Below are 25797 nucleotides of genomic sequence, written 5' to 3' on the forward strand. Positions count from 1 at the left end.
GGCTGTGCAGACTCCATCTCCTCCTCCCATCCCTGGTGTGTTCTGTGGTCAGACCCTGTGTGATGGCTGTGCCGACCCTCTCTGATCGCCACAATGGTCCTGACCATATGTGGGGCTTTGCTGTGCCTCGTCCCTGCTGTCCCACTGGTGCTTGGTGAGGAGGGAAGCTTGGGCTGCTGATCCCTGTTGTCCCAGCCAATTTTGGACATGTCATTGGGAAGAGCCAGCTGCCAGAAAGAAGTGGACCACTGGAAGAACCCCAAATCCTGTAAGGACTGGGATGGCTGATGCCCCTGAGGGGCAGGGAGAATTCAGAGCTCAGGCTTTGGGGCGTATTCCATATGCCTCGGCGTATGGAAGGGACAGTCTGAGGACCAAAATCTTGGGAACAGTGAAATGGTAAGTGGCAGGAGTGGAGAGGTTTGGTTCTTCCCCCAGGAGGTGGTTGGGCACTCGAACAGGCTCTGTGGTCATGGCTTCAAGGCTGCCAGAGCTCAAGGAGCATTTGGACAATGCTCTCGGGCAAATGGTGGGATTGTTGAGGTTGTCCTGTGCAAGGCCAGGAGCTGGACTTGATGATCCGCATGAGTGCCTTCCACCTCAGGATATTCCATGATTCCATTATTCTAGGACAATGGTGGAGTCAGGTTCTGTAGCCTTGGCTGGAGGCCGTGTTGGAGAAGAGCCTGAGCTCTGGCTGTGTTGGGGAAGAGCCTTAGAGTGGCCACCACTGGGGGAGGGGGAAAGGGGACTGGGAAGGTGCCTGGTGAGTCACATGGTCCAGTGGGAGGAGGAGAAAGGACTTATGTGTAACTGATGTGCATCCCACAGGATAAAGATAAGCCAGAAGCCAAAAATGAAATCATCTGCAATGCCTGTGTTGGAGCTCTCTTGGTAAAGGTGGATTGTCCCTGGGGCTGCCAGTCTAACCCCGATCCCTGGGCAAAATTAGCAAGTCAAAAAAAGCCCTGCCAGAGTGCACAGCAGAGTCCTGGGTGTGTCCAGCCCAGCTGTCTCCCAGTGGAGAAGAGAGGGAGAGATTGGAGGCCCAATGAAGCCATGAGCAGAGGGAGCTGGGCTGGGCTGAGTGCCAGTTGCTCATATCCCTTTGCAGGCTGCGTTTGCTGTGGTTTGCCCCGTGAAGTTTCACCTCAAGACTTTGGTTATGGGGCAGCAGCTGGTGTGAGGAGAGTTCAGCTGCCTGAAACAAATATCAGGGCTGTGGGAAGGAAACTGGAGGGATCAGGAAGGAAGGTGGGGGCTCATGTGGGAGCAGGATTGGTCTGACAGTGAGTGTGGTGGAGCCAAGAGAGGGATGATTTCCACTGTGTGTGGTGAGAGCCTGGTTAAAACTCAACCCTTGCATGCGCCACCCTCTGAGTGTGTCCTGGCACTGCTGGAGCTTGGCCCCTGCCAGACCTCAGACACTCAGGTGCTGTTTTGCAGCCTGCAGCTGTGGCATTGAACACCAGGCCCTGCGTGGCAGATCTCCCCTGGGTGTTGCCATGAATAGAAGGTGCCTTCTGCTGCATATAGCTGCCACTGCAACTTCTGCCCTCCCCAATGGGCTCTTCTGCCTCTTCTCTTATTGCTCCCACCGCCCCAAACTCACTGGTGGGGTGGAACACCTGCAGCCCCCTTGTTGCCTGCCCAGTTTGAACACGTGGTGGGTGAGACCAGGTGCAGGAGGCCCCGTCCCAGTCGCAGGAGTCTCGTGGTTTCCAGGCCAGGAGAATGGGGTGTCTGCGGGCTTGAAGTAGGGCAGGGGAGGCCGCGGGTTTGTCACGGCGCTGTAGTTGGTTTCAATGCCTCTGGGGGGCACTGGAGCCCCCGGAAAGGCAGTGGGGGCCGGGCGGGCACCCCCCGACAGACTATTAATAATTTAACCAACTGCTTAATTCTCCGCAGCCCCTTCCTTCTGAGCAAAACCCAGAGCTACCAGCCTGAGTACGAGGGGCGCATGAGTAATGCACAACTCTGGCAGCAGGAATGCAGAAAAGAGCTTAAACAAAAATATTTTCCATCTCCCTTCCTTCCCCCCGCCCCTCCAGCCGCTGGTGAAGAAAACCGCTGCCACTAAAATCTATATAAAAACTTGCTCATTCTGTCAACCTGACGTCTCTGGAAATGTAGGGCAGGTACCATCCCAGATCTGCCAGCTCCCATCAGAGCCTCGCGCTGCGCCCGGATGCTGGGGTGTTGGTCGGGAGCATCTTACAAAGCACAGTGAGATGGTAGCAGCTTTTTCAGGGTCGATCCAGATGAATCAAGCCAGTTTTGCAGATGTGGAGGTTTTCAGGGCTCAGTTTGCGGCTTGGCCAGGTCTCCCCAACTCCCTCACCTTCCCCACTTGTGAAAGGCAGGTGAATCAATTCCTCTTTGCTGCCCTGCATGTTGCTGTGCCAGATCACCCAGCAGCAGCTGGTGTAAATACACCGAGGACTGAGGTGTCTTTGGGGTGACACTCGTGCCAGGAGCTGTGCTGAGGGGGACAGAGGTCTCTGTGCCACAGAAGAAGCCAGGCTCCTCTTGCAGCTGCCCCAGTTGTTCCAGCTGTCCTTCCCCAGTTGTTGCAGCTCTCTTGCTGTCCCTAGCTTGCCAGGAGGATAGCAGGCCACAGCCCTCCTCACACCTCACCACGGGGCTGTTCTTCCTCGCGTTGCAGCTGCACAGTCCCAGCTCTGGCTCTTCCCCCATCTGCTCCCAGAAGCCATCCTTGCCTGAGCTCAGCTCCTAATTTTGAACACCTCTGCTGCCCAGCACCCTCCCCTTCCCCCAGCTTGGATTCCATCCTGCATATATTTGCCACACAGCATTTAAAATAGAGCCTGGCAGCCCACGTGTGGCACTGCGCAGCCCGGCCTGTGCTTGTGCTTTATGACTTTGGTTCCTGGGTTCCCTCTGCTCCTTGCTTTCTCCCAGTGTGAACTGGGGGGGAAGCTCTCATCCCCCTGTCCTGTGAGTCCCCTCTCTTACTCCATGTATGGGCAAGAGGTAGTGCAGGATGCTGGGAAGGGCAGTCCTGGAAGCCTGTGCATGATGATGAATGTCTCACCTTCATGTGTTTCTCCATCCAGCTCTTTTGTCTCTCCCAGGTGCTCCAGCCAGGTGTGCTCAGCTCTGGTCTGTACCTAGAGATCATCTGGGCAGATGAGGTCTCTGAGAGAAGGATCTTCGGGTGTGGACAGCACAGCCAGGGCTGGAAGCAGGGCCACTGGGGCATGGAACACCGTGCCAGGTGGGCCCAGGAGGATGGGCAAGCGCCTCATTCCTTAGAAAGCCTTTGGCTGCTGCTGGGTGATCTGGCACAGCAACATGCAGGGCAGAATGAAACCCTGGGGTCTCTGTGCCTCAGCCATTCGCCTTCTGTGGTGTGGAGAGGAAAGAGGCAGCAGCAAGAGTGGGCTGAGGTGAGGAGGGGGCTCTTCATGGCTCCCCACTTCGTGGGGCCTTGAAGGAGACCCTTGAGGTGTTCTGGAGTCTGTGACTGGGGAAGGGGGTCCACTCACCCTATGCACACAGTGCCATTGTGCCAAGGAAGGGGGCAGACAGGCTGCTGCTGAGCAGCAGAGCTCTGGCCATGCTGACTGCCCCAGTCACCTGGTCCAGGTGAGCCCTGCCGGTCTCCCTGGCATTGCTCTGCTATCCTGGGAGTGGGTGTTGGGGCTCAGCAGTGACCTACAAAAATCCCTGGTGTACTCCCTGGCTTGCTGGCTGGTGAGAAGCTGGCTAGGATTGAACTGAAGTGCATTAATCTGGTGAGCTGACTCCTAACATTCCAACTCTCTCCTGAGACCCACCATTCCCAGAGCCCCCAGCGACCTGGAGTTAACCCTTCATGAGATGCACTGGAGCATCCTTGGGATGACACAGCAGTGCTCTGGGAAATTTCCATGTGGCGCCTGTGTGAATCTAACTCAGCTTAGCAACGGCTTGGCTTTGCTGGAAGCCCAGATGGCATTTAGTTGTGAGGTGCCTGCAGGATGGGCTTCCTGGCATGGCTGCATCCTCCTTGAGATGCCGGGGACAGGAATTTCACTGCTGGTCACCCTCTGTGGGGGAGCAGGGCTATGAAGAGGAGTTGTTGCTGCACGCTGCTAACTTCAAGGTTGGTTTTGTTTGACTCAGAGACTGTTGTCCCAAGCTTTCTCCTCTGAAGCCTTTTCCATTCAGAAGGGAGGGGAACCCTTAGGTCCTCAGCAGTTTTGTCTGGGACTGTCCAGACCAGAAGCCAGTTAAACTGGTTTTCTTCCCCACTGCCCCTATGGACTTCCTGATGAGCTCACCTCAGAGTCTGTGCCGTTCTTCCAGCCTGACCTAGAAAGGAGCTGATCTTGATCCATATTTAAGGAGAATCTGTCCTGGTTCCGATTCCTTTTATGCACGTGGGGATGTGCACAGGGAATTCCTCCGGCACGGCCAAGGCCTGTCATGAGCGGGAGTCAGACAGCTCAGAGAACGGCCTGACCTGATACAGCCAAGCTCCATCTGGCCCCGTATCCTGTCTCCATCAGCAGCAGATGCTGGGGGAAGAGGAAAAGAACAGAATGAGCGGTGCAGTGATACTTTCTCTGTGCTTTCATCCTACCCTGATACATAGTGGCTCAGTGGCTTTCTGAACGCTTGGTCCTTCAGCCCTTTGGGGGGATTATTTTCCCTTTTCTTTCTGAACTTCAGCCCTCCCATGCTGAGCGACTCCGCAACATTATTCTGCAGCAGGTCCCTGCCACGCAACACTGCCATGTGGGGCTGTTTTCTCCATGTGGGTGAAGAGGCATTGAGTGGGTCCCCAGTCCCCTTCTCTGCCCTCTGTGGGATTCTTCTGTTATGTCCATTTTCCCCTTTCAGTCTGTTTTTGGGCTGTAGGGTCATCATTTCCATGCTTGTTTCTCACTTGAGCATCCTTGTGCTCCTAGTCCTGCACAATTCTCCAGTGTTCTGAGGGCTATCCCCATGCTTGTGTGTGGACCCATTGGTGTTCTCTGCCTCCTACCCTGTTGCTTTTCTCCTTGGCTGTCCTGCTTTTGCAGTGAGGCCAGGAAATCCTCTTCCAGCCACATGGTACCTCTCACAATAAAATGACGTCACTCCAACCCCTTTTCCTCCCTTCCCAGCTCTCCTCAGCACTGGCAGCTTTTTCAGGTGGGAGCAAGAGCTTCACGGGAGCTCTGTGTTGGTGAGACCTTCTGCTGACACGCCCCAGTGTGTCCTTGGCTCCTTATGTGGCACCAAGGCTTTTGGCCCCCAGGGTCTGCAGCACTGCACTCACAGTGCTGTTGTGTTTGGTTTCTGGGAGGAATGTGTCCAGGTAATACTGAGGGAAGCAGGGAAATGTAACTTAAGTCATCTTTGCTAAGTGGAGTCTTTCTTGCAATGGAGAGGAGCCACTCCTGCTGGGAGAATTATTTTAATCCATATGCTTTCTCCGATGGTGGTGGGAACTTAACTGCTCAGGAAGCATCCTTTCAAAGGGCTGAAACACTTGAGCTGAGGATGAAATCCCTTAGCCCTTTCTGGTGCAGCACTTGTCACTCAAGCCTTTTGCAGATGATGAGGAACAGTCAGGGTCCAATTTTCCAGTGTTCTCATGGAGAACCAGGCTCCTCCGGTTGGGTAGCTGAGATCAGCAGCAGAGTGCCAGCTTCCCTGTGCTGCACTGAACTGCTAAGGCTTTTGGTTGCCCTACCAAGGTACTGATCTCCAAAATTAGATCCTGGGACCAAAAATAACTAAATTAAAACCTATAAATTTTTCTCTCAACAAGCAGAAAATCCCAGGGCTGGAAACCAAGGGACAGCATGTGCCCAATTCTTAGGTAAAAAAGCAATCGCTATTTGCTTGGTTTAATATTGCAGTGTTCACCAAAAGGGGTCTAACGTGGAAAACTACCTGGATTGGGCCAGGTTATGTTGGTGGTGCAGGGGTCTGAGAGGCCACCTTGTCCTCTATTCCCACAGCTCCATCCCATTGGCTTCCTTTGGCTTTATCCCCCTTTCCCAGGGCAGCCTGGTTGGCTGCATGTAGGTCTCTCTCTCAGGAGATGTGTGAAACCCAAGGTTGTATAAGCTCTGTGCAAACAATAAAGATCCCAGGGGTCTTTTCCAGACGGTGGCATGTCCTGCTGTCCTTGACCTAAATATCCCAGCAGTAGTGAAATTTAGCCCCCTGGTGCCGGCACTCCAACACTCTTCTGCAAGCCGGTGGCATTTCAACTTGCCTAATGTCAGTAAGTTGGCGCTGTCTAACAGCTCTGTAAATAACTCGGGAGGCAAAAGGGAAGGCTAAAAGCTCTCCTGAAGTGAGCGAGCTTGGAAAAGGCTCTCCCCCAGTAGGGAGGGGGGCAGAGCATCTCGGTGGGGCTGGTGGGGCTCCAGATGCAGAGGAGGCGGGTGGATTTGTTGGTTGGCTGCTGAGTAGAGCAGCAAAGGCATCATGTGGGTGGTGCCTTGGGCACCTGGTACCCAGGAGCCTTGACCCCTTCCCACTGCGTCACCCGGGTTTGGTGACACAGTGGGATCTAGGGGAATGTGTCTTGATGGGCTTGATTTTTGGTTGTTGGTGCCATTCTGGTGTTAAGTTGAAGCTCTGAGGCTTCCTGAAGGTGAGGTGACCTTTGAAGTACAAGTCATATGAGGAGCAGCTGAGAGAGCTGGAGTGGCTTATCCTGGAGAAAAGGAGGCTCAGGAGGAATCTTCTTCCTCTTGACAGCTGTCTGACAGGAGGGTGGAGCCAGTTGGGGATCTGGCTCTGCTCCTAGAGAGCAAGGGACTGGACAAAAGAAACAGCCTCGAGTTGTGCCAGGGGAGGTTTAGGTTGGATATTGGGAAGATTTCTTCATGGAAAGGGCTGTCCAACCCTGGCACAGGCTGCCCTGGGCAATGATGGAGTACTTATCCCTGGGGGGTTTAATAAACATGCAGATTTGGAACTTGGGTACATGAGTTAATGGCGGTCTTGACGGTGCTGGGGACACAACTGCACTTGATGGTCTCAGAGGGTTTTTCCAAACAAAATAATTCCATGATTCCGTGATCCTTGTAAGGCTGATGGTGGGCACTGCAGGCTTGAGCCTGGGCTGCACTTCCTGCCTGGGCTGTGCCTCAGGTTTCAGAGTGAGGGGGGAAGACACTGGCTTGCATTTTCCACTTCCTGATTTTGAGAGCAGGATCACCAAGCTGCACAGTGCAGTCCTGAAGGTGTGTGCTGAGGACCCCAGGGATAATGGGCTATGGGGAACTATTGACAGACTTCTGCCCACTTTGGGGGTGAAGAAGACTTTCCAAAGCTGGATTTGGGTGGTTCTCCAGCAAATCAAACACACCTGGGTTGGAAAAAAATCCTGAGGACTGGGATGGCCCTGGACCACTGCTGTGCTCAGGGCGAAAGCTTGCTGCTGGACAAGGAGTGTCAAGAGAGGATCGGGATGGATCAGAGAGGATCAGAGTGGATCCTGAAGCTTATTGACTGCAGTGTGACTTGAACTGTAAAGGAAGGGATTTGGCATTCAGCTTGCTTATTGCTGTGCCAGAGCCCTCATTAGTTGAAGTGCTGGTACAGAGAAGCCTTTGTGGAGCCCTGGGTGCCTCCTGGACCCCAGCGAAGGTCTGGGAGCTGCAGTCTACATTTTCCTACCCTGGCACTTCCCAGGCAGAGCCCAGAGACAGAAAGTGCAACTTGGCCTGATGTTTTGATGCCAAAAGATGTTAAATCTGGAGGTGGGGGGGGAGGCTCCTTTGCAGCTTGCTTGCAGAAGGAGTGCAAAGCTGGGATTTTCCGTGCACACAGTCCCTGAAGCTTTGGGAATGCAGCTTTCTGATGAGGTTAAACCTCTGGCTTCCCTACCTGTTGCTACAGCACCCACACTGGAACCCTGAGGAGCAGAGGGCACACTTTACCCTCATCAAAATAATCTTAGAAGCTGTTTTTTTTTAGCTTTGGCTGAAGCTTGGTAGCAGCTTTTTGGGGTGCACAGATCTTCCTGTAGCTTGAGGCACTTTGGGTTCTCATCTGGAGGGCTAGTAGGCAGAAGTTCTGGAAATCTGTATTCCAGTAAATCTGTAGTCCAGTAAATCTGTATTCTGTTGTGTGTGCTGGTGTCTTTGGGTGGGCATGGCCTTTCTGCAGCGATGCAGAATGGGCTCTGCCTGCCCCCTGCTTGCCTGTCTAGCTGGCACTGCTCTGTGATTTCTGTCCTGCTGGGCTGCATGCAGCCCCTTTAGTGCTGGGAGGGCAGGATGCAGGTGTGGTGCAAGGTGCTTCCCCAGGAGGGAGCAGGGATTTGTGGTAGTGTGAATGCCTGGAGGCTGCCAGGGGTCTGACAGGCCACCCTGGGTGGGCGACCTGAGTGTTGCCACAGTGGGAGGATGGTGGTTGCTGACATGGTGCTGGTTCCCAGCAGCCCTGTGCTACCTGCAGCAGCAGTTTCAGGGGGACAGACTGTGGGCTGTTCTTCTCATCCTTCCTCAATATCTCCACATCTGGCCTGACATGTTTTCCTTAAAGCTGCCTAAATAATTCACCTTGACTAATAGCAAACAGCAGTGCCAGCTCTCGAGGAAGATTTCTGGGAATGCTGGTGATGGGAGGGTGTCTGCTGTACTGGCCACTGAGCCATGGCATGCTTGACTGCTAGATCCAGGTATCCTGGACTTCCCTTCCTGAGAGGGCAGGGATCCTGCCTTGGAAAGCTGAAGTGCTCCAGGCTGAGAGGATCACCTTCACTGAGTTGTTCTCAAAATCCTTGGAATTTTTTCCTTCTTCTTATGGGGGAAAAAAGAGGTCCATTGGCATTATGCCATATCAGTTCCCTCCCATGACACTTTCCCACCTCTGCTCTTCATACTGCTGTGCCTTTTCCTCAACTTTTGCATGCTTGCACCAAAACTCCTCAGTGGAGAGGAACTAGGTGAGCTGTCCTGCTTCTTCTCGGCTCAACCAACCAGATCCTTTGGTGTGTTTGGTTCCTGCTCTTCGTTTGTGTCCAGCACTGTGTTCACAGAGTAGGTGCTGCATCTGTTGAGCTCCAAGGACAGAAAGGTGTTCAGCTGATTGTCCACAGAGCGAGGATTGCTGTTGCCATTTCCACATTGCTCAGCTCATCATGCATCACCAACCCATGGAGCTGGGAATCCCGGAGTAAGAAATGCCCAGAAATCTGTGTATGGGGCTTGACATATGGCTCAATCCTCAGACATGCAGCGTGTCCACCGGGGCCAGCACTGCCACCTCTCAGGGAGTCTTGGTCCCCTTGGCTGCTGAGGGTTTCACCCCGTGTGTAGGGAGGGAGTGGCTCCAGTCCCAGGGACAGCGCAGTGGCTGCGCCATGTGGCTCTGAGGAGTGGGAAACAGATCGGCTGCTTCTCGACGGTGCATTGTTAAAGGTTTCACCTCCCCCAAAATGACACATTGCGAGCAAAAAATAGAACAAGACAGAACACATAGACCCACCCCCACCATCCCCACCACCCGGCAGCCAAGTGCACGCAGTGCCAAACCCTTGGGTTTAAAGGCTGGTGCTTTGTCACCCTCCCTCCCCTCAGTCCTGCCACCACCTGCCCCAGCCAGCAGGCATTCAGGCAGTCCGGTGAGTGACCGTTGCACCAGGAGCAGCCGTACTGCTGGGACAATTGCCACCCAAGCCACACTGTGTGCTGGATCTGGCCTCTCCCTTCATCTGGTGGGTCCGGGGATGGGAGCAGGAGCCGTGGTGTTGGTGTAGGAGGTTCTCTCGCCCACTGCACAGTGGTGCTCTTCAGATGCCTTTGGCCAGGAGAGCCACCTCCAGTGTGGCAGCATGGCTTGGCCCAGCATGCTGTGAGCCAGAGCTGTCTCCTGTGAATGGTGAGGGAAGTTGCCTCCCAGCCAAGGAGCAGGGTCCAATTCTGGAGTGCCACTGGTGTGTGCTAAGCACAGTTGGACCAGGCAGAGATCTGTCTGGAAAACCTCCAGGAAAGGAAGAGTTGCTTCAGGAGGTGGTAGAGCTGTCAGCCGTTTGTCAGCAGTGCCTAACAAGGCTGCGGCCTGCCTTCACCACCCTGGATCCTCCATGACTCCAGAGCTGGCAGTTACACTGGCAGTGAAATTATCCAGGCTTCATGAGTTCCCCAGAGAAGCTCTTCAGGGCTACAAAGCCCATTGCATGGATTTTTAACATTGGAAACAGGGCTGAAGCAGAGGTTGGTGGTGTCTTGGGTAAACATCTGGAGGGATTTGGACTGGGTGTTGGGGAGGAGAGGAGTGGAGAAGTGATGGCACTGGAACTCACACCCTCAGGATGAGCAGCCATGGCTGGAGGGAGGTTTAGGCATGAGGGGGAACTTCTCCCCCAGAAGCTGGATGAGGGGCTGCAGGGCCAAGGCAGTGGGGCTGAGCTTGTCCAGTGAGCTGCACGTGATGGCAGTGGTGGCGGTGACACGTTCAACCAGCCATGCTCCAGTTATGGCACAGTAACAGCTCTGGAGAGCGACAGAGCTGTCCACAGAGACAGCTGGGCTGGGAGTAAGGCTGCTGTCCTGCACAGTCCCTATACTGTACAGAGACATTGGACAAAGTCCCTGCAAAGCAAGTCCTGCCTCAGTTTCCCTGTGGCACAGTTAACACTGGCTGTGGGGCTGGTGAGTCCACTCATGCCCTCATAGGCAGTGAGATTGCATTTGGTAATCTCCAAGTGGGGCTACAACATCCAGAACTGCCTGGCTGGGATCTGCTGTGCCCTGGTGCTCTTCTCCTGAGGAAGAGAAGGCACATCCAGGGCAGACCTGGTGGCTTTGTGACAGCAAGGGATTGCTGTATTTATCTGTGCTGAGGCCGTGTGGCATTTGCAGCTGGCATCTCACCATGTGTGCCTTTGTACGAGTGGATTTCTCCCATTTTTGATGATCTGCATCTGGTCTCACGAACCTTGGCTGGGCATAAGCCCCCTGCCTCCTCCTGCTCCCTTTTGAGTTTTTCCCAGGAGAGGTCCAGGGGGGAACAGGCCAGGGGAAAGAGGCATTTGATGGTTCTTGTCTGGTTCTTTCATGATTACAGGGAGCCACCAACACTTGGAATGGCAATTCCCAGCTTCCTCCAGGTGACTTGCTGGCAGGTTTGGGAGGAGCCAGGTTGGGCTCTACCTTGGCCAGCATGGCCACTGAGCCAGAAAGCTGGGCTTCTCATGGAGGGAGGCTGCAGAGAACTGAAGGGTGGTGTAGGTGGGACTGTGGGGTGTCGAAACCCCCTCCATGCTGCTGCCCCGAAGGTCACAGAAGAACAGAAAGTGGCCGACACTGCTTAGAAGGAAACATTCTCTTAGGAGGAAAAAAACCCAGCTGGGTTTAAAATTGGGTCAGATTTGTCCTCTGGTCCACCATGTGGCCTTGTGGCCAACCTGGGGTGGAGGGCAGGAGTCCCATGAAGCTGTGTTGTGCCTGGGCAGATGCCACAGCATGGGTAAACGTTCTTGTGAGGGCATTTAACCAGCCAAACTGCCCCAGGCTACACACAGACCCTCCTCCCTGCCAGGGGCTGATGCAGGGTGGTCTCTGAAACAGCGGCACCTGGAGAGCCAAGCTGGGTGCCACCACTGGGCTGTTCCTAGGTGGGGACCAGGGGACACATGAGACAATGCCTGGGGCCATGCCACTGCCTTTCAGCACGTTTTCTGTTTGCTTCCCACGGGGGTGAGTGCTGGGCCCTGAGGACCCTGTCACCACAGCCCCTGGTTGCCTGCACCATTCAGCTTCTCGCCCTCCAGCCTGTTTGACTGCTACAATCTGGGGGCGGTTGGGAAGTGACAGCTGGAGCCAACGCACCAGCCCGGTGCACGCTGCTATGCCAACCCTGTTTCCATGGCAATGGGCACCCAATGGGCGACTGCCAGGCAAGGCCAAGATGCCCGAAAAATGATGCGATGGCCCCTGAAATGGCCAGCTGAGGCTGGGAGCCTCTGAATGCCACCACTCCCAGTAGTGCCTTCAGTGCCTGGGAGCAGATCAGAACCACCCCAGTCCACAGGTGTAGCAGGGCAGGTGAAACCCTCGGTGCACCTGGTGAAACTATAGAGGAAAAAAATGGGGAGGTGTGCACAGCCACGTTGACAGCCCCCTCCGGCTGTCTTACAGCCTAATTTAATTTAAATAGATGGCTCTTACATAACCCTCAGGGCACTGTGCTGCTGGAGCCAGCCCCACCCCATACTAGTGAGGGCCCCCCAGAGTGGGGGTGCCAGGAAGGCAGCAGGGCACAAGAAGATAGGCTCCCCAGGGCTGTCTGTGCCCTGGGGCTGCTATTCACCAGCCCCCCCTTTATGTAAGTCCCTGAGCCCCATGTTTATCCAGCTCTCCATTGAAGCCTAGGTGGGTATCAAAACATTTTAAAATAACTCTGCCTTTTGTTAGCACCACAGCTATCTTTAGAAGAGATTTGATTTTATTTGAAAGCCCTCTCTGTGAGGGTTCAGTGGAATAGATCCCCAGCCCAGCAGTTTAAAGGGATATAGGTGTGGTGATCTCCTTTCTTGGCTGGAAACACTGTATTGATTATTGCTTATCAATCTGATAAACTCCATCTTACCCCTGCAGTCATCTCCTCAGCTTTTCTGACATTTCCACATGCCCTCCCTTTTGGTTTCTTGCTTCCTGCTCTCTCCAGGGTCTGATCTTTCTGACATTTAACATTTCACCTCTTTTTCCCCCCATCAGGAGACAGGAGCAGTTCCAGACAAACCCCGACAGCTACAATGGAGCTGTGCGAGAGAATTACACCTGGTCCCAAGATTACAGTGACCTGGAAATTAAAGTGCCCGTGCCCAAGCACATTGTCAAAGGCAAACAGGTAAAGTGATGTGAGTGGCGTCTCTTTAGCATTTTCCTTTCCATTGGAGTGCACAGCTTTCCTGGGAGACTGTGTTTTGTACTGAAGGACCAAGATGTGGTTGTGCCTTATTCCACAGTGTGAGTCTGGTGAGGACTGAGGTCACAGCCTGTCTGTGTTCCTGTTGTGCTGCAGCGTCCTCTGCTCCATTTCAGCTAGGTTCTCTGGCACTACCTCGCCCTTTCTGTGCTTTTTCTTTCTGCTTCCACTACCTGTGTACTCACACATGTGTGCCTGGCTAGGGATGGATGCCCTTCCTCAGTTGTTCCTCTGGCTACAAGCGTCTTCTGTTTGGAAGCAGGAGCTGCTGGAACGGCTCCTCTGGCACTGGGGAGCTGGATCAGGCACAGCCCCTGTGTGGCTTGACCTGCTCTAGATGGAAGGGAGCCGGCCTGGGGTGGAGGCTGCGGGCCAGCCCCTCCCCCTGGCTGGCTTCGTGCACAGAGAGGTCTAACCTCTCTCTTTGGCTCAGGCAGGAACTTCCCTGTTCTTGTGGTCACGTTGTTTTGCCTGCACCACTTCTCTTCCCTCCTGGTCAGGGACCCAGAAGGAGTGTGCCCATGGTTGGCCTTAGTTGGACCTAGAAGTTTGAACTCTTTCCCAAGTGCTGCCCTTCCCTCTGTATTTTTCCATTTGGGAAGCCTGTGCTCCCCCACCTCATGCTCTCCTCTGCTTCCAGGGTGGCTGAAAGGAGCACGCTGGAGTTTGTCACTGGCTTCAGCCTACACAGCTCCTCAGCATGCCGAGGAATGTCACTGGCAGCAGCAGCAGCAGCCCAGGCCAGAGGGGTGAGGGGCACACAGCTGCCACAGGCACAGCAGGGCACCAGGAAGATGCATCTCTCCCAGTGGGTCTCTAAAACAAACCCAGACTGTTTCTTTAAAGGATTCTGGGGTGTCCAGATGGATATTCCATCCCTCTGCATCACACTTTGATCACGATTCCTCTCCCTGACTTAGGGAAGTTTCCTCCATGCCAAGGAAGTTGTGTTCTTGCCAGAAACCCCACACAGGGCTCTGTCTGCTCCATCCTTGGCCATGGAGAGGTTCAGGAGCCTGCAGGAGCTCACAGGAGTGGAGACAGGATATGGTTTCCTGACCTTTCCTTGGTTCAAGACTGTGCCGTTGCTGTGGAAGAGTCCCTGCACCTCCGAGTGGGCAAAGGAGGCTTCAAGACACCCCCTTCCCATGCCAGTGCCCGTGGCATGGCTCTGCCTACTCTTGCCCCAGTATCTGCCCACGCTGCCCTCTTGAAGCAATTGGTTGTTCAGATGCTGGACTTCCCTTCTCCTTGCACTCTCTTTCCTGGTGTTTTGTTCATCCATCCTTTTTGGGGCTCCTCTTGGCAGCTGAGTTTCCATTTCCAAGTGATTCTGTGTATTCCCAGCCTTGGGGGAATGAGAACAGACAGGCTGGATCCTAGGCCAGAGCAGAAGGACTCAGAGCAATTTAAAAGCTCCATGTACTTTGGACATGTTGTTCATGGGTACTCGCACAAGAGCAACATTCTCTTGCATTCAGACAACTTCATATTTTAAAAAAATTACCAGGTTTTTTGGCTTCTGCCTGCCAAGGCAAGATTAAAAATTTCCCCATTTGGTCCCTGGGCTCAGAGTGCACCCAACTCTAATGCTGCTCACAGTCTTCCTTATGACACTTTTTGGGTTTCAGTCTATTGCTATGACACATTTTGCTCTGGTGAGCTTCAGGTTTCCTTGTATGGAGCTCAGGTGTCCTTGGAGCAGGAATGGGCGATTGGGTAGTTGAGAGCATCTTCCTTCATGGTCTCCACCTCTCTGATCTACTTATGGGCACAACAGAGGCCCACGGATCTGAGCACTCAAATAGAGATGATGACTCCAGGCCTCTCTCTTTGCTGAACTCAAAAGGAGACAAGCTCGATTCCTCTCTCAGTTTGTATTTGCTTGTTTGAGCTGCGTGGGCGGGCGTGGGCATTCAGTGTGCACAGAAATCACTGTGGTGAAAAGGCCACAGCACACAGATGAGAGCTGGCTTTCCTTGGGAGCAGCCAGGTGTTTTGGGGAGCAGAGGTGCTCACAGGGAGCGCATGGGGAGGGACAAGAAGCTTCAGAGCTGCCAGAGTACTGTGGGTTGCTCTTGGCCTTCCTCCAGATGTGGGCTGTCCACAGGTACCCACTTGTGCACACGTGAGTCCTCTCAGACATGTCCCCCTCTGCACGGAAGGGCAGGGCTCTCCAGCAGGGCATGTGCTGCCCCTGTCCCTACTCCTGGGGGGCTGCTGTGCTGGGTGCAGGTCGAGGCAGGTGTTGAAATTGCTTCTCATGTTGTCTACTTGCACAACAAAGTGGCCAGGTGAAGTCTTCCCAGATTGTATCTCCTCTTCCATTTGGGTCTCTCTGCTCCCTCTCCCAATGTGTTGGTGGTCCCAGAGCCACCTAAAAGGTGTCCCTTGGACCCACCAGGTGTCTTGTGCAGCCACCTGTGAATAAAACCCTCTCGCATTTGGTTGTTCTTGTCCATGCAGAACCCACAGATACAATGCCTGCCACAGACCTGTGCCTTCCATGTCTCCAGCTTAGGAGTCACCTTGCCTTTTTCCCCTTGGTCCTTTCTGGGCAGGCCCTGTACTGTGCTGAGAGCCCAGCGTCAGTATCTCTGTCCCTGCACCCAGGAACGTGAGCAGATGATGGTAGTGGTGGGCACAGCCTCATCCCCATGCCTTGTCTCTGCAGTAAGGTGTCAGCATTGGACTGGAGGGAGCTGCTCCATGGAGGGAGCACCTCCTCTGGAGATGTTTTCATCCCAGAGGCAGCTGCTCTTGCAGAGGCTGTCCACAGCCACATGCCAGGTGACAGCCTGTTGTCCTCTGCCGTCCTCACGTCCCTTCCCCGATCCCCTGTGAGCACGGTCCTGCTCCCAGCCATCGCACTGGAGCTCAGTCCCACGTCACCCTGTGCCGTGCGTGCTGGGCCTCCTCTGCTCCTGCCGGAGCACGTAGCAGGTTTGGGGGCTGTACCCTGGTGTCATCAGTCAGACACAGCCGCGGTGCCCTCCCTGGCTGGAGCAGCTCTGCCTGTCTTCTGCCTGTGTGGAGCTAGTGAGCTGCTGGAAGTCTCCTAGGTAATGGATAATGTAATAACATTTCAAATGAGATCTGCAGAGCAGGAGGAAGATCTGGGGGAACTCTGGGAGAGAATGCAGGCAAATCTCACTGCAGTCTCCTCCTCTCGGGCCAGCGCTGGGGGCCACACTCCTGCCCCTTCCCAGCCAGGTCCTCCCTACATCCCCTGGCTTGGCGCGGGCTCTGCTGGCAGCACCTCAGGGCTAGAGGGGAAAAGAGAGAACATATGGTCTCCACAGAGACCAAGGGTACTGCGTGCCTCTCACAGCCTGCCTCTGTCTCCCCAGGGGACAGCCATGTCACCTGCATGGCAGGTCGGAGCAGGGTTCCCCATATGGCTGCTGTGGGCGGGAACTGGCCCTGTTCCTGGTTCCTGGGGATGGAGCTGCCCCTGTAGCAGGGAGCAGGGAGAGCATGCTGCAGCGTTCCTCCTGCACGTGGCCCCTCCTCACACACACCCGATGGGAGGCCTGGGCTCAGCCCAGTGCTGGCTCCAGCAGCAGAAGCAGAGCCAAGGAGCAAGCTTTCAGCATGGTGCAGCAAATAGGGGATGATCTGCTGCAGCCCTAGTGTAGGAACCCCTACACTATCAGCCCTTGCTCAGCTATCAGGATGGCACACATTCATGGCCAGCTTGTCACAGTGACAGACAGGCACACTCCTAAATAGCTCTCTCACAGCGAGTAGATGTCCAACCTTTGAATGCTGTTTGGAGGCCTGTAGTATTACTGGTCTTCTTTGAGGGGAAACTGAGGCATGGGGTAGAACCAGCTGCCTTGAATCCTTCAAGGGTCCCCCCAATTGCTGGGCTGTACTGCTCTTCCTTCCCTGAAGAGGTTCCCTCTCTCCTCCAAACTGCCACTTTTTGCTATGAGAGAACAGCAGGATTCTCACGCTGCTGCTACAGGCAGGGCTAGAAGCTCTTCTCTCTCTCATCCCCTGCAAGTGCACTTGACCCCAAACCCCAACTTGCACAGTGAGATGGGAAGCAGGAGCCTTCCGGATAATTGTGTCTGTCTTTGTTTCCAGGTGTCTGTGGATATCAGCAGTGGTGCAATTCGTGTAGCAGTGCTGGAGGGAAGCAGCCAACATGTCCTTATGGAAGGAAAACTCACCCACAAGATCAACACGGAGAGTTCCCTGTGGAGCCTGGAGCCTGGGAAGTGTGTTTTGGTAAGGGTGGCCTACACCAGCTGTGTCTCCTTGGCTTGCAGCTCTGCCATGCTTAACCTAGGAAACTGGAGCAGCTGGAAGTTGGAGCCAGCTCTAGATGTGTCTGGCTTTGCCTGTCCAACGTCTGGCTCATGCTGCCCTTGCCTGTGTGCTGTGCCTTGCCTCCTGCTCCTGACTTGCCTGTCAGGGTGCGGGCTGAGCAGCACGACTGCCAGGCTGGGCAAAGGGGTCCCCAGCTCCAGCTGAGGGAGGGCAGCACAGCCGTCACTTGAGGGTGGTCACTGTCCTCAGTCCTGGCACAGGGCCCTGCACTGCAGTGCTGGTCCTGCACACCTGGCCTTGCTGACTCTGCCTTCCAATTCTCCTGGCCCCACTCTGACCCCAGCATATTGGCAGGTTCCTGTTCCCCACCATTCCTTTCTGTCCTGTCATGGGATTCCTACTTGCCCTGTTTGAGGTGGACACGGTGGCTCCTCTGCCTCCAGCAGGCCTGTGGTTTGCTGTGTGCCTGTTGTCCCAAATCATCCCTATCAAGGTGGTCTCAGGGCAGCTGATGCCCAGCTGTGTATTATTGGTGGGTTCCCAGCCCCAAGCCTCATTTCTGATGTGCTCCAGATGTTCAGGCTGAGGGTGTGAGTTCAGCTGTGTTCACAGCTGGAGCTACTGCAGGAGTTCTGCCCATCACCCTGGGATCTTGAGTGTCAGACAATTTCCAAAGTTTATATGCCAGTTTGGGGGGCCAGGATTGTGCTAGGAGCAGGATTTTACTACCTATGACCACCTTTGCCCTATCCTTTTCCACCCAGAGGCTTTTCCAGGAAAGTTTCAGGAGTCCCAAAGCTGTTGTGAGACCCAGGAGGGGACATGTGCTGTCTCCTGGGAGGGAGTGAGCTGGCTCCAAGCCTTTCTCCCTGTGGCACAAGGGTGGCAGCAGATGAGCATGCAAATCCAAGCCCTCACAGTGGAAAATTGAGTGGAAATGTGCTGCCAGAGTCAGGAATCTTGTGGATGGTGTCTGGGGAGGCTGCACAGTCCCACTCGACCACTGCTGATCCGCAGGGATGTACCTCGAGTGACAGGCTGGTGCCAAAAGGTTGAGTGAGGTCTCTGCAAGGGAGAGGAGCTTCTCCGATGCTGCTAGGCCATTAAAGGAGTGGTAGTGGCATCCTTAACCTGCATTTTGTAAATATTCATAAACATCTTGAAAATTAGCTTAGCTGGGAGAAAGAAACAATCCTGGAAAGGCATAAACCCATTGAAGAGAAGGTGGCCCAATGGGTGGCTGCTCCACAGTGTGGATTGAAGTCTGGAAGTCCCTGGTGGGTGTTCCCAGCATCAGCAAGGGAGGCAGTGTCTCTTCAATACCCGTCAGAGGCTGGGAATGGCGCGGGTGGAGTGAGGCTCGGTGCCTCCCGGAGTGGCCGCGGGCAGCACGGGGAACAGAGTGGGCCCATCACCCCCAACCCCAGAGCTGGGTCTTGCCTTGAATAGCACGAGCCCAGGCTTGTGAGGATCTCCAGCTGGCTGCCAACATATTGATGGTGGGATGAGATCTCGCTTGAAGAATTGTAAGGTAACTGGAGCAGAGTGAGTAATCCTCGCCCAAGAGCATCTCCTTTTTCCATGCGCTGAGTAGCCAGGAGTGGTTTGCACCTCCTCCCGATTCATTCATCAGGGGACACCCACCCTTGTGGGAATGCATTGCTTCATTCAGTGCCTGGATGGGGCTATTGGGATTTATTTGGAGCTTATGGGGCATATGGACCCTTTCTGTGCCCCAGTTTATGCATCACTCTGTGTGAGCTCCAAATGCAGCAGTTGGGCTGTCTCCCTTATGCAAGATGCTGCAAGGTGCTGCCTGGCTTCCCTGTGGGACCCAGGGGTGGCATTCTCTGGCAGGGTGTGGATGTAGCCAAAACTGAACTCACTGAGTGCCAGCGCTGGGGTTGTCCAAGGAGATCCTGCCTGCCTTGGGGACTGCTTGGGGCACCTTGGTGGCCCTGTCCATGCTGTGTGTTCGTGGTCTGTGGATTGAGGTGATCCCTGCAGCAGAGCTTGGTCTTGGTGCCAAGGAGGTGGAATCTCTCTTGCTTGGTCCCATCTGTTAGGAAAGGTCTCAGTTCTGTGCAGAGAGGCTGTTGAGTCCTGTATCCTCTTGCAGGACGTGTCAGGGATCATCAGGATCCCCAGATTCCTCAGGAGGCTGCAGTAACAGCTTTTTCACCATCCTCAGCCTGCATGGCCTCCTCCCGGCTCCCTTCTGGGATGCCATTCACGGGTGCACCACAAGCAGACTCCCTTCTCCTCCAGCTCTTACCCTGGGAAGATTTTTTTTGCCTTACAACCCATCCTAGTTCTGCTTCCCCATCCTGCCTGGTGTTCTTATTCATATATCATCTTCATTATGTCACTCGCACTTCAGCAGCCCCAGAACTCCCCTCACCAGCATTCAGAGACCACTCTGCCTTCTGTCTCCTGCTCCATGGAGCTCTCCCAGCTGGAGCCCAGCCTGACACCAACATGTTTCTCATCTCATCCTTTGGCACACCCGTGTGCACGGCAGCAGAATCCAGCTGGCGTTGTTCTGCAGTGACATGGGGTGGGGGCCTGTCCATACCTCCTGCTCGGGATTTTGTCCCAGGATCATGCCCCTGCCTGTGGCATGCCACACGATACCCTGGTCCTGGGTGTCATCCCTGTGCTCTCCCTTCTCTGTCACACCCACTTGCTTGTTGAAAGTGAGATTAAAATAACCTCGCTGTTTTTAGCAATCCCCACTGGGTGTTGTGCACAACTCCTTTTGGTATTATTTTCGTTGTGGAGGATTTTTCTCCCATTCCTTCTCTTTTTCTTTTCCTCTCAGCCTTTGTTTTCCACATTTGGGCTTTTGTCAGCAAGTCCTGCCTTGAACGTTTATTACAGTCTTGGCTTGCCATCCTGTGAGCCATGAGGCTGAGGGGATACAATTCAATGGTGCTCAGCCCTGCCCTCCCCGTGCTGCTGAGAATGGCTTTGCTGCGTCCTCTGTCCCCCTCAACACCTCACAATGACTTCTGAGGTGACTTTGGCTGCTGTGGTTCCAACAGGAAAGCCAGCAGGTGGAGGTTGTCTTCCCAAGACCTGCTTACACCCCTTGGAGGCATCTCTCCACGTTTGACAAGGTATCTGGCATCAGAGAGGAAACCTTGTGCTACCACGAAGCCCAGCACTGACAATGAGGGGTTGTGACCTTCCCAGTAAGGTGTGGAGATGGGACATGATGCTGTGTCCATGCCAGTGATGCCTGTCACCTGCTGGAGGGTCTCTCCTGCTGAGTGTCCCATTGTTCAAGCAGCAATCCTCCTTGCAATCCATCATTACTCTGGTGCTTTTCCAGGGATCAGCCCATCCCGGAGTGGCTGAGAGCTCATATCTTGGACACTGGCTGTGGGAAGTGTGTGCTTTGGCATGATGACACTGCCAGCCTCAGATACAGCATGGGGGTATGCCTCCTGCAAGCCTCTCTCTCCTCAGGCCACTGTTGCAGAGGCTGTTCCTGCCTCCCTGTGCACCCCAAAAGACTCAGCTGGGCTTTTACCCCATTGGGACCCACCAGGCAGACCCAAAATCTGGCTGAGGGCGCGGGCACACTGCAGGGACCTCATCCTCCCTCAGTGGCTCTCAGCATGTCTGGGGCCCTGGGGGGCCAGCCAATGCTGTTGTCTGGAAAACTGAGCAGCAGTGTCAAGTGCAGGCAAAGCTTTGCCTTGTCTCAAAGTGAGAAATATAATCAGGTTGGGGTTTGTCCTTGTGGAAGAAGCCATGCTCCCTCCTGGAGCCCCCCACTTTCCAGAGCTCTCTCCAGCAGTGCCCACAGCCTCGTGGGAGCCAGCTGAGTGCCAGAGCCTCTTCCATGGGCAGGTGGGTGAGGACTGGCATGTGTGGGGAATCCCCCAGAGACCTGCCATGGCCTCTCAGCTCTTCCTTACCTCTACCTCTGGGCAGCCACAGTGCTTGTGGCGGGAGCCAGCTGCATCTCCATCACCACTGACTCTCATAACCCAGACACTCAGCCAAACAGGGGCTGGATCCACAGAGGACATTGCCAGAAACTGTCCAGGAAAATGGCCTGTGTCTGTGTCCCCCATCCTGGAGGTGGGACCTGTCTGCAGCAAGTCTTCCAGCACTGTCTTGAACCACAAAGCCACAAACTCACGTGAATAGAGCAACCTTTGCCCTGACCCATGGGCATCTCATTTCAGAAACTGAGGCTCACTTGGAGTGAGTCTCACTGTGACAGCTTTCCCCCTGGAATAAAGAGGGATGAACAGGTCACCCCAGGCAAGCTGCAGAGGTGTACAGATGGTGGCAGGGTGCCAGCGAAGGAAAGGGGTTTGGTGGGGAAGGGAGGGAGGATGGGTTTTCATCCCAGATGCTCTGGGATGGGTTTCCCATTCCCCAGTGCTCTGGGATGGCATTGGGGTGATGCCTGAACTCGAACATTTGTCCATCCCTCTGCCAAGCAGGCTGGCTCTGCTGGGGATATACCAAGCCACTTGTGCTTCACAGCAATGCCATGAGAGCATGGCTTGTGCTGGAGCCCTCACCAGGAAAGTTTTCAGCTTGCCAGCAGCAGGGGGTCATCCCTCATGTTCCAAACCTGAGGAACCTGAAGGGTGCTCCTGCTGCAAGTGTGGACAGGGACAGTTGTGGCTGCTGCCCCTCCACTTTGCTTTCTGTCTTAGGGTGATGTTCTGGGGGCTCTTCCACTCCCCCACCTGCCCACCCAGGGTTGGGAAGCCCAGGAGCAAACCCTCAGTGGCTCTCCCTCCCCTCCAAAGTGGAACTGTGCAATTAAAAAGAGAACAAGCATGCGTGTCTAGCTGGAAAAACTAACGCCTTCCCCAGGCTGGAATATTTTACTGGCTCTGCTCTCCCAGAAGGATTAAACACCAGCCACCCCCTCCTGTATTAATTGGTTCCTTTTCTTCATACCACAGAGAAGCTTGGCTCCGTAACAGGAATGGCTGTCCATGTTCTCCCCTCCGGAGCTATTGAGCTTCCTGGGAGGTTTGAGCAAATTGTATTGTCTGCCTTTATTGATGATTTTGCAGAGGCCGACGAATGCCATAAATCTGCCCTGCTGCTGGGATTAGTGCTAAAATAACATGGGAGGAAGCAGCCCACTCTTCCTGGAAAAACTAAAAGCAGGTTGGAGTTCTGTTGCAGGATGCCCCATGCTGGCCTCAGCACAGCCCCGCTGGCCAGCCAGCTCTGTTCATGGCACTGCCATCGGGGATGCCTGTGACTACAGGGCTTTTCCGAATGAGGATGTTGGCTGGAGCAAGGAGATATCCCCTCTCCTTGTCCATCCCTCTGGGGCTGCTGCTGAGCTGCGGTGCCACGGGAAGCAGGTGCTAGCAGTCAGCAGGGGTGGCACAGAGCAGCAAGTGATGTCCTTGCCCCCTTTGCCACCCATGCTGCCACCCACCGAGCCAGTGCCAGGGGAGCTGAGGCCAAGGTTCCTTCTAGGTTAGGGAAAGGCAAGATGGCTGCACTACCACATGAGGAGCCCTGGCCCCACACTCCGCCGGACACAGCCTCCTCTTCCAGCAGTCCTGGGCTCTGTCGCTGCTGCTGTGTCAGCCACGTGGCCCCGGGCCAGCGTCACCCCCAGGCAGGTGCTGCTGGGGAACACTGGTCCTGACTTTGAGCCGTAGCGTGGGCTGAGATTTCACCCTCAGGGCGTGAGCTGGGGCTGTGGGAGCCCACAGCAGGGCTGTGCACAGCTTTTGGCTGCTGAGGAAGGGAGGCACAAGCATCCCTCCCCCTCTGCCAGCTGTGAGGCTGGATTAGTATGAGCTTGACTTCCACTCGTGGGCAAGCCCCATGCTGCTGTCAGCCGAGCTCTGCATCACTGCCATGGAGCTGTGAGGTGGGCAGGGGTGCCGCATCCCGGGCAGGACAGGGGCTCCTCTCCCCATTCGCTGACCCACACCTTGTCCCCAGATCAGCCTGAACAAGGGGGACGAGTACTGGTGGAATGCCATCCTAGAGGGCGAGGAACAGATCGACATTGACAAGATCAACAAGGAGCGCTCCATGGCCACAGTGGACGAGGAGGAGCATGCTGTGCTTGATCGCCTCACCTTTGACTACCACCAGAAGCTGCAGGGCAAGCCCCAGAGCCATGAGCTGGTAGGTTCTGGCTACCTTGTGCCACTGACCCATCCTGGCCCTCCCACCTGCTCTTCAAGGGTCCCATCCCCAGGAAAAGGGGCCCCATGGCTCTGCTCCATCTCAGAGCTCCTCTTGACGTGTCCCCCCACACTAACATTTGGGGGGGTGTGAGGTTCTGCTGATCGATCTTGCACTCCTGTCTTCCCCTTCCTGGCACCCTGGCAAGTGCCTGTAAGCCCAGACCCACTGTACCAGGGATGGGCCCCACATCCCTGCACCTCTCTCCCAGGCTGGCCCTGCTCAGGGCTGGACTCTCATGGGTCTGGGCTCAGCCCGACCCAGGAGCTGCCTGCTGCTCCCCTAGGTGCTGTCTGCCCCTTCCCAGGCAGCGAGTGGGAGCATGGAAGTGGTGTGTGCCCTTGGCAATGACCACTGCCAGGGAGGAAGGGGCACTGCTGCCCACACCCCTTCCCATGGGTCAGGTGGCCACACAGCCCCAACATCTGTGGGCTGAGCTGCAGGGGAGAGCAAGGGGTGTGGGGAACAGCATGGTGTCACCCCGCCCTGATGGAAGCCTGCGGCCTCTTTGCAGAAGGTGCATGAGATGTTAAAGAAGGGCTGGGACACCGAGGGCTCGCCATTCCGCGGCCAGAAATTTGACCCCTCCATGTTCAACATCTCTCCCGGAGCCGTCCAGTTTTGACAGTGGCAAAAACAACTGAAAAATAAAGCAGGGAGAGGCGACCTCCCTGCCCTGGATGCCCACCAGGATCCTCACACCGAGCGCCAGTACCTGGGACTCACTGATCCACGCTGCCGGCACCCGTCCGTGCTGTGTGGGGAAGCCTGAGGAAGTGGGCAGATTTACATCCTGTCACCACGGCAAGCTGGGCACCAGGACCCCTCTCCTTCCCTCCTCTCCCCTCCCCTCATCTCGAGCTGCCGATGCTCCATGTTTTTCTGGATTAGAGGGAGCATGTTGGGTTGCGTTGGGTGACATAATTATTATTTTTGGTGGAGGAGGATACTGCTTTTGGGATTTCTGGGGATGTGGAGCCCTCGCTGCCCCTAGCACTGGGTGGCTTTGTCCCTCACAGGTGGAGATGGGTGCTGGGTATGGGCAGTGGGGATGGGGAAGCCTGTCCCTGTCTGCCTCTGCCAGCACCCTGCCCACCTGGCACCCCCAAATCCTCTCGCCAACCCCACTCCAGGGTATCCCAAGGGCACTGTGCTGTTCCTGCCCTTTACCCAGCCCTGGGGGAGGCTTTCTCCTGGCTTCCCCCTCCTTCACCTCCTCACTGGAGGGTTGTCAGGACATGCGGGAGTGGCAGAGACCACAGCCATCCCCTAGGGTTTGCTCCCCCTTTGTCAGGGAGCAGCAGGGGTGCTCCCCACAGCACTGGCGTTTGGGGGGGCTACAGGCCCACCCCTCATAGCCAGCAGCTGGGCAGGAGCTCTGGGACATATGGGTTTCCCTGGCATGGTACTTAGGGGTCTGAGAGTGGGGACTACCCGGGAGAGGCGGCCCCACCTCGGCCCAGCCTGGCTCTCTCAGCTTCCCACCAGCCCTCCACCCTGGGGTGTGTGGGCTGGGGGCCCCCGGCCATCGCCTTGTCCGGTTCCCTGCCCCCCGCCCCCAGTTTGCAATAAACACATGTCACCGTGGGGGACTGTGAGTGATTTGGTGCCACCCCCGGGACATGAGTATGCCTGATTCTCCACCATCACCTTGCTTATGGGACAAGGACAGGGACAGCATGCCTGGGGTGTCTGTCTGCCGGCACAGGCTCCAGACACTGGGGTGGATGTTGTGGTGGATATGGAATTCCTGGGGGAGAGTAGAATTTGGGGTCCTTCAGGGTGTGGATATAGGATTCCTGGGGGTGGAGGGAGTGAATTTTGAGATCCCTGGGGGGGCTAGGTACAGGATACCCCGAGGAGGGCTGGATTTATGGGTTACTTGGGTGCGGGGATGTCGGAATGTGGGATCCCAGGGGGTCTAGATTTTGGAGTCCTTGGGGTGTGGTATGAGACCCCTGGGGAGAAGTGCTGGATTTTTGTGTCCCTGGGGCAGGGGGGTGGATATGGGATCCCCAAAGCTGGCTAGGCTTCATGTGGTGGGTGCTTTGGGGATGCCACCCCCGGGGTGTCACCCACCACTTTCCCCCTCTCCTCCTTCGCCAGTGCCGGCATCTCCCGGTGCTGATGCGCACACCGGGCCCGCGGCCCCCCCGGCCCCCCCCGGCCGCCCACGGTCCCCATGGCAACAGCAGCGCCAGCCGCCTGCCGCCCACCTGCGCCCACCCACCCCTCCGGGACGGGGGGGACACCCCGCTGTCCCCAGGCCCTGGGGCTACTGCTGGCCTCGAGGGTGGCCTTTGTGTGTCCCCCGCGCCAAAATCCACCCCCGCATTATGCTGCTGACACTGGGGGGCTTCAAGGTGCCCTTGGGGGAAGCAGGGGGGTGATTCTGTCCCGCCCCGACCTCTCCCGGATGTTTTGCTTAGGGAA

The 25797-nt window shown here is 55.5% G+C and overlaps 1 protein-coding gene across 1 annotated transcript in view; it reads left to right on the forward strand.

Annotated features, from left to right (window-relative positions):
* Positions 1 to 24951, forward strand: part of NUDCD3 (NudC domain containing 3) — a 28021-nt gene extending 3070 nt beyond the window's left edge. Inside the window, 4 exon segments of the mRNA XM_054000649.1 lie at positions 12681 to 12813; positions 16984 to 17127; positions 23116 to 23304; positions 23879 to 24951. Coding sequence (XP_053856624.1) covers positions 12681 to 12813; positions 16984 to 17127; positions 23116 to 23304; positions 23879 to 23989 — 577 coding nt within the window. The 3' untranslated portion in view covers positions 23990 to 24951.
* The last annotated feature ends 846 nt before the right edge of the window (positions 24952 to 25797 follow it).

This window comes from Vidua macroura, chromosome 28, assembly GCF_024509145.1.
Source record: "Vidua macroura isolate BioBank_ID:100142 chromosome 28, ASM2450914v1, whole genome shotgun sequence".
NCBI lineage: Eukaryota > Metazoa > Chordata > Aves > Passeriformes > Viduidae > Vidua > Vidua macroura.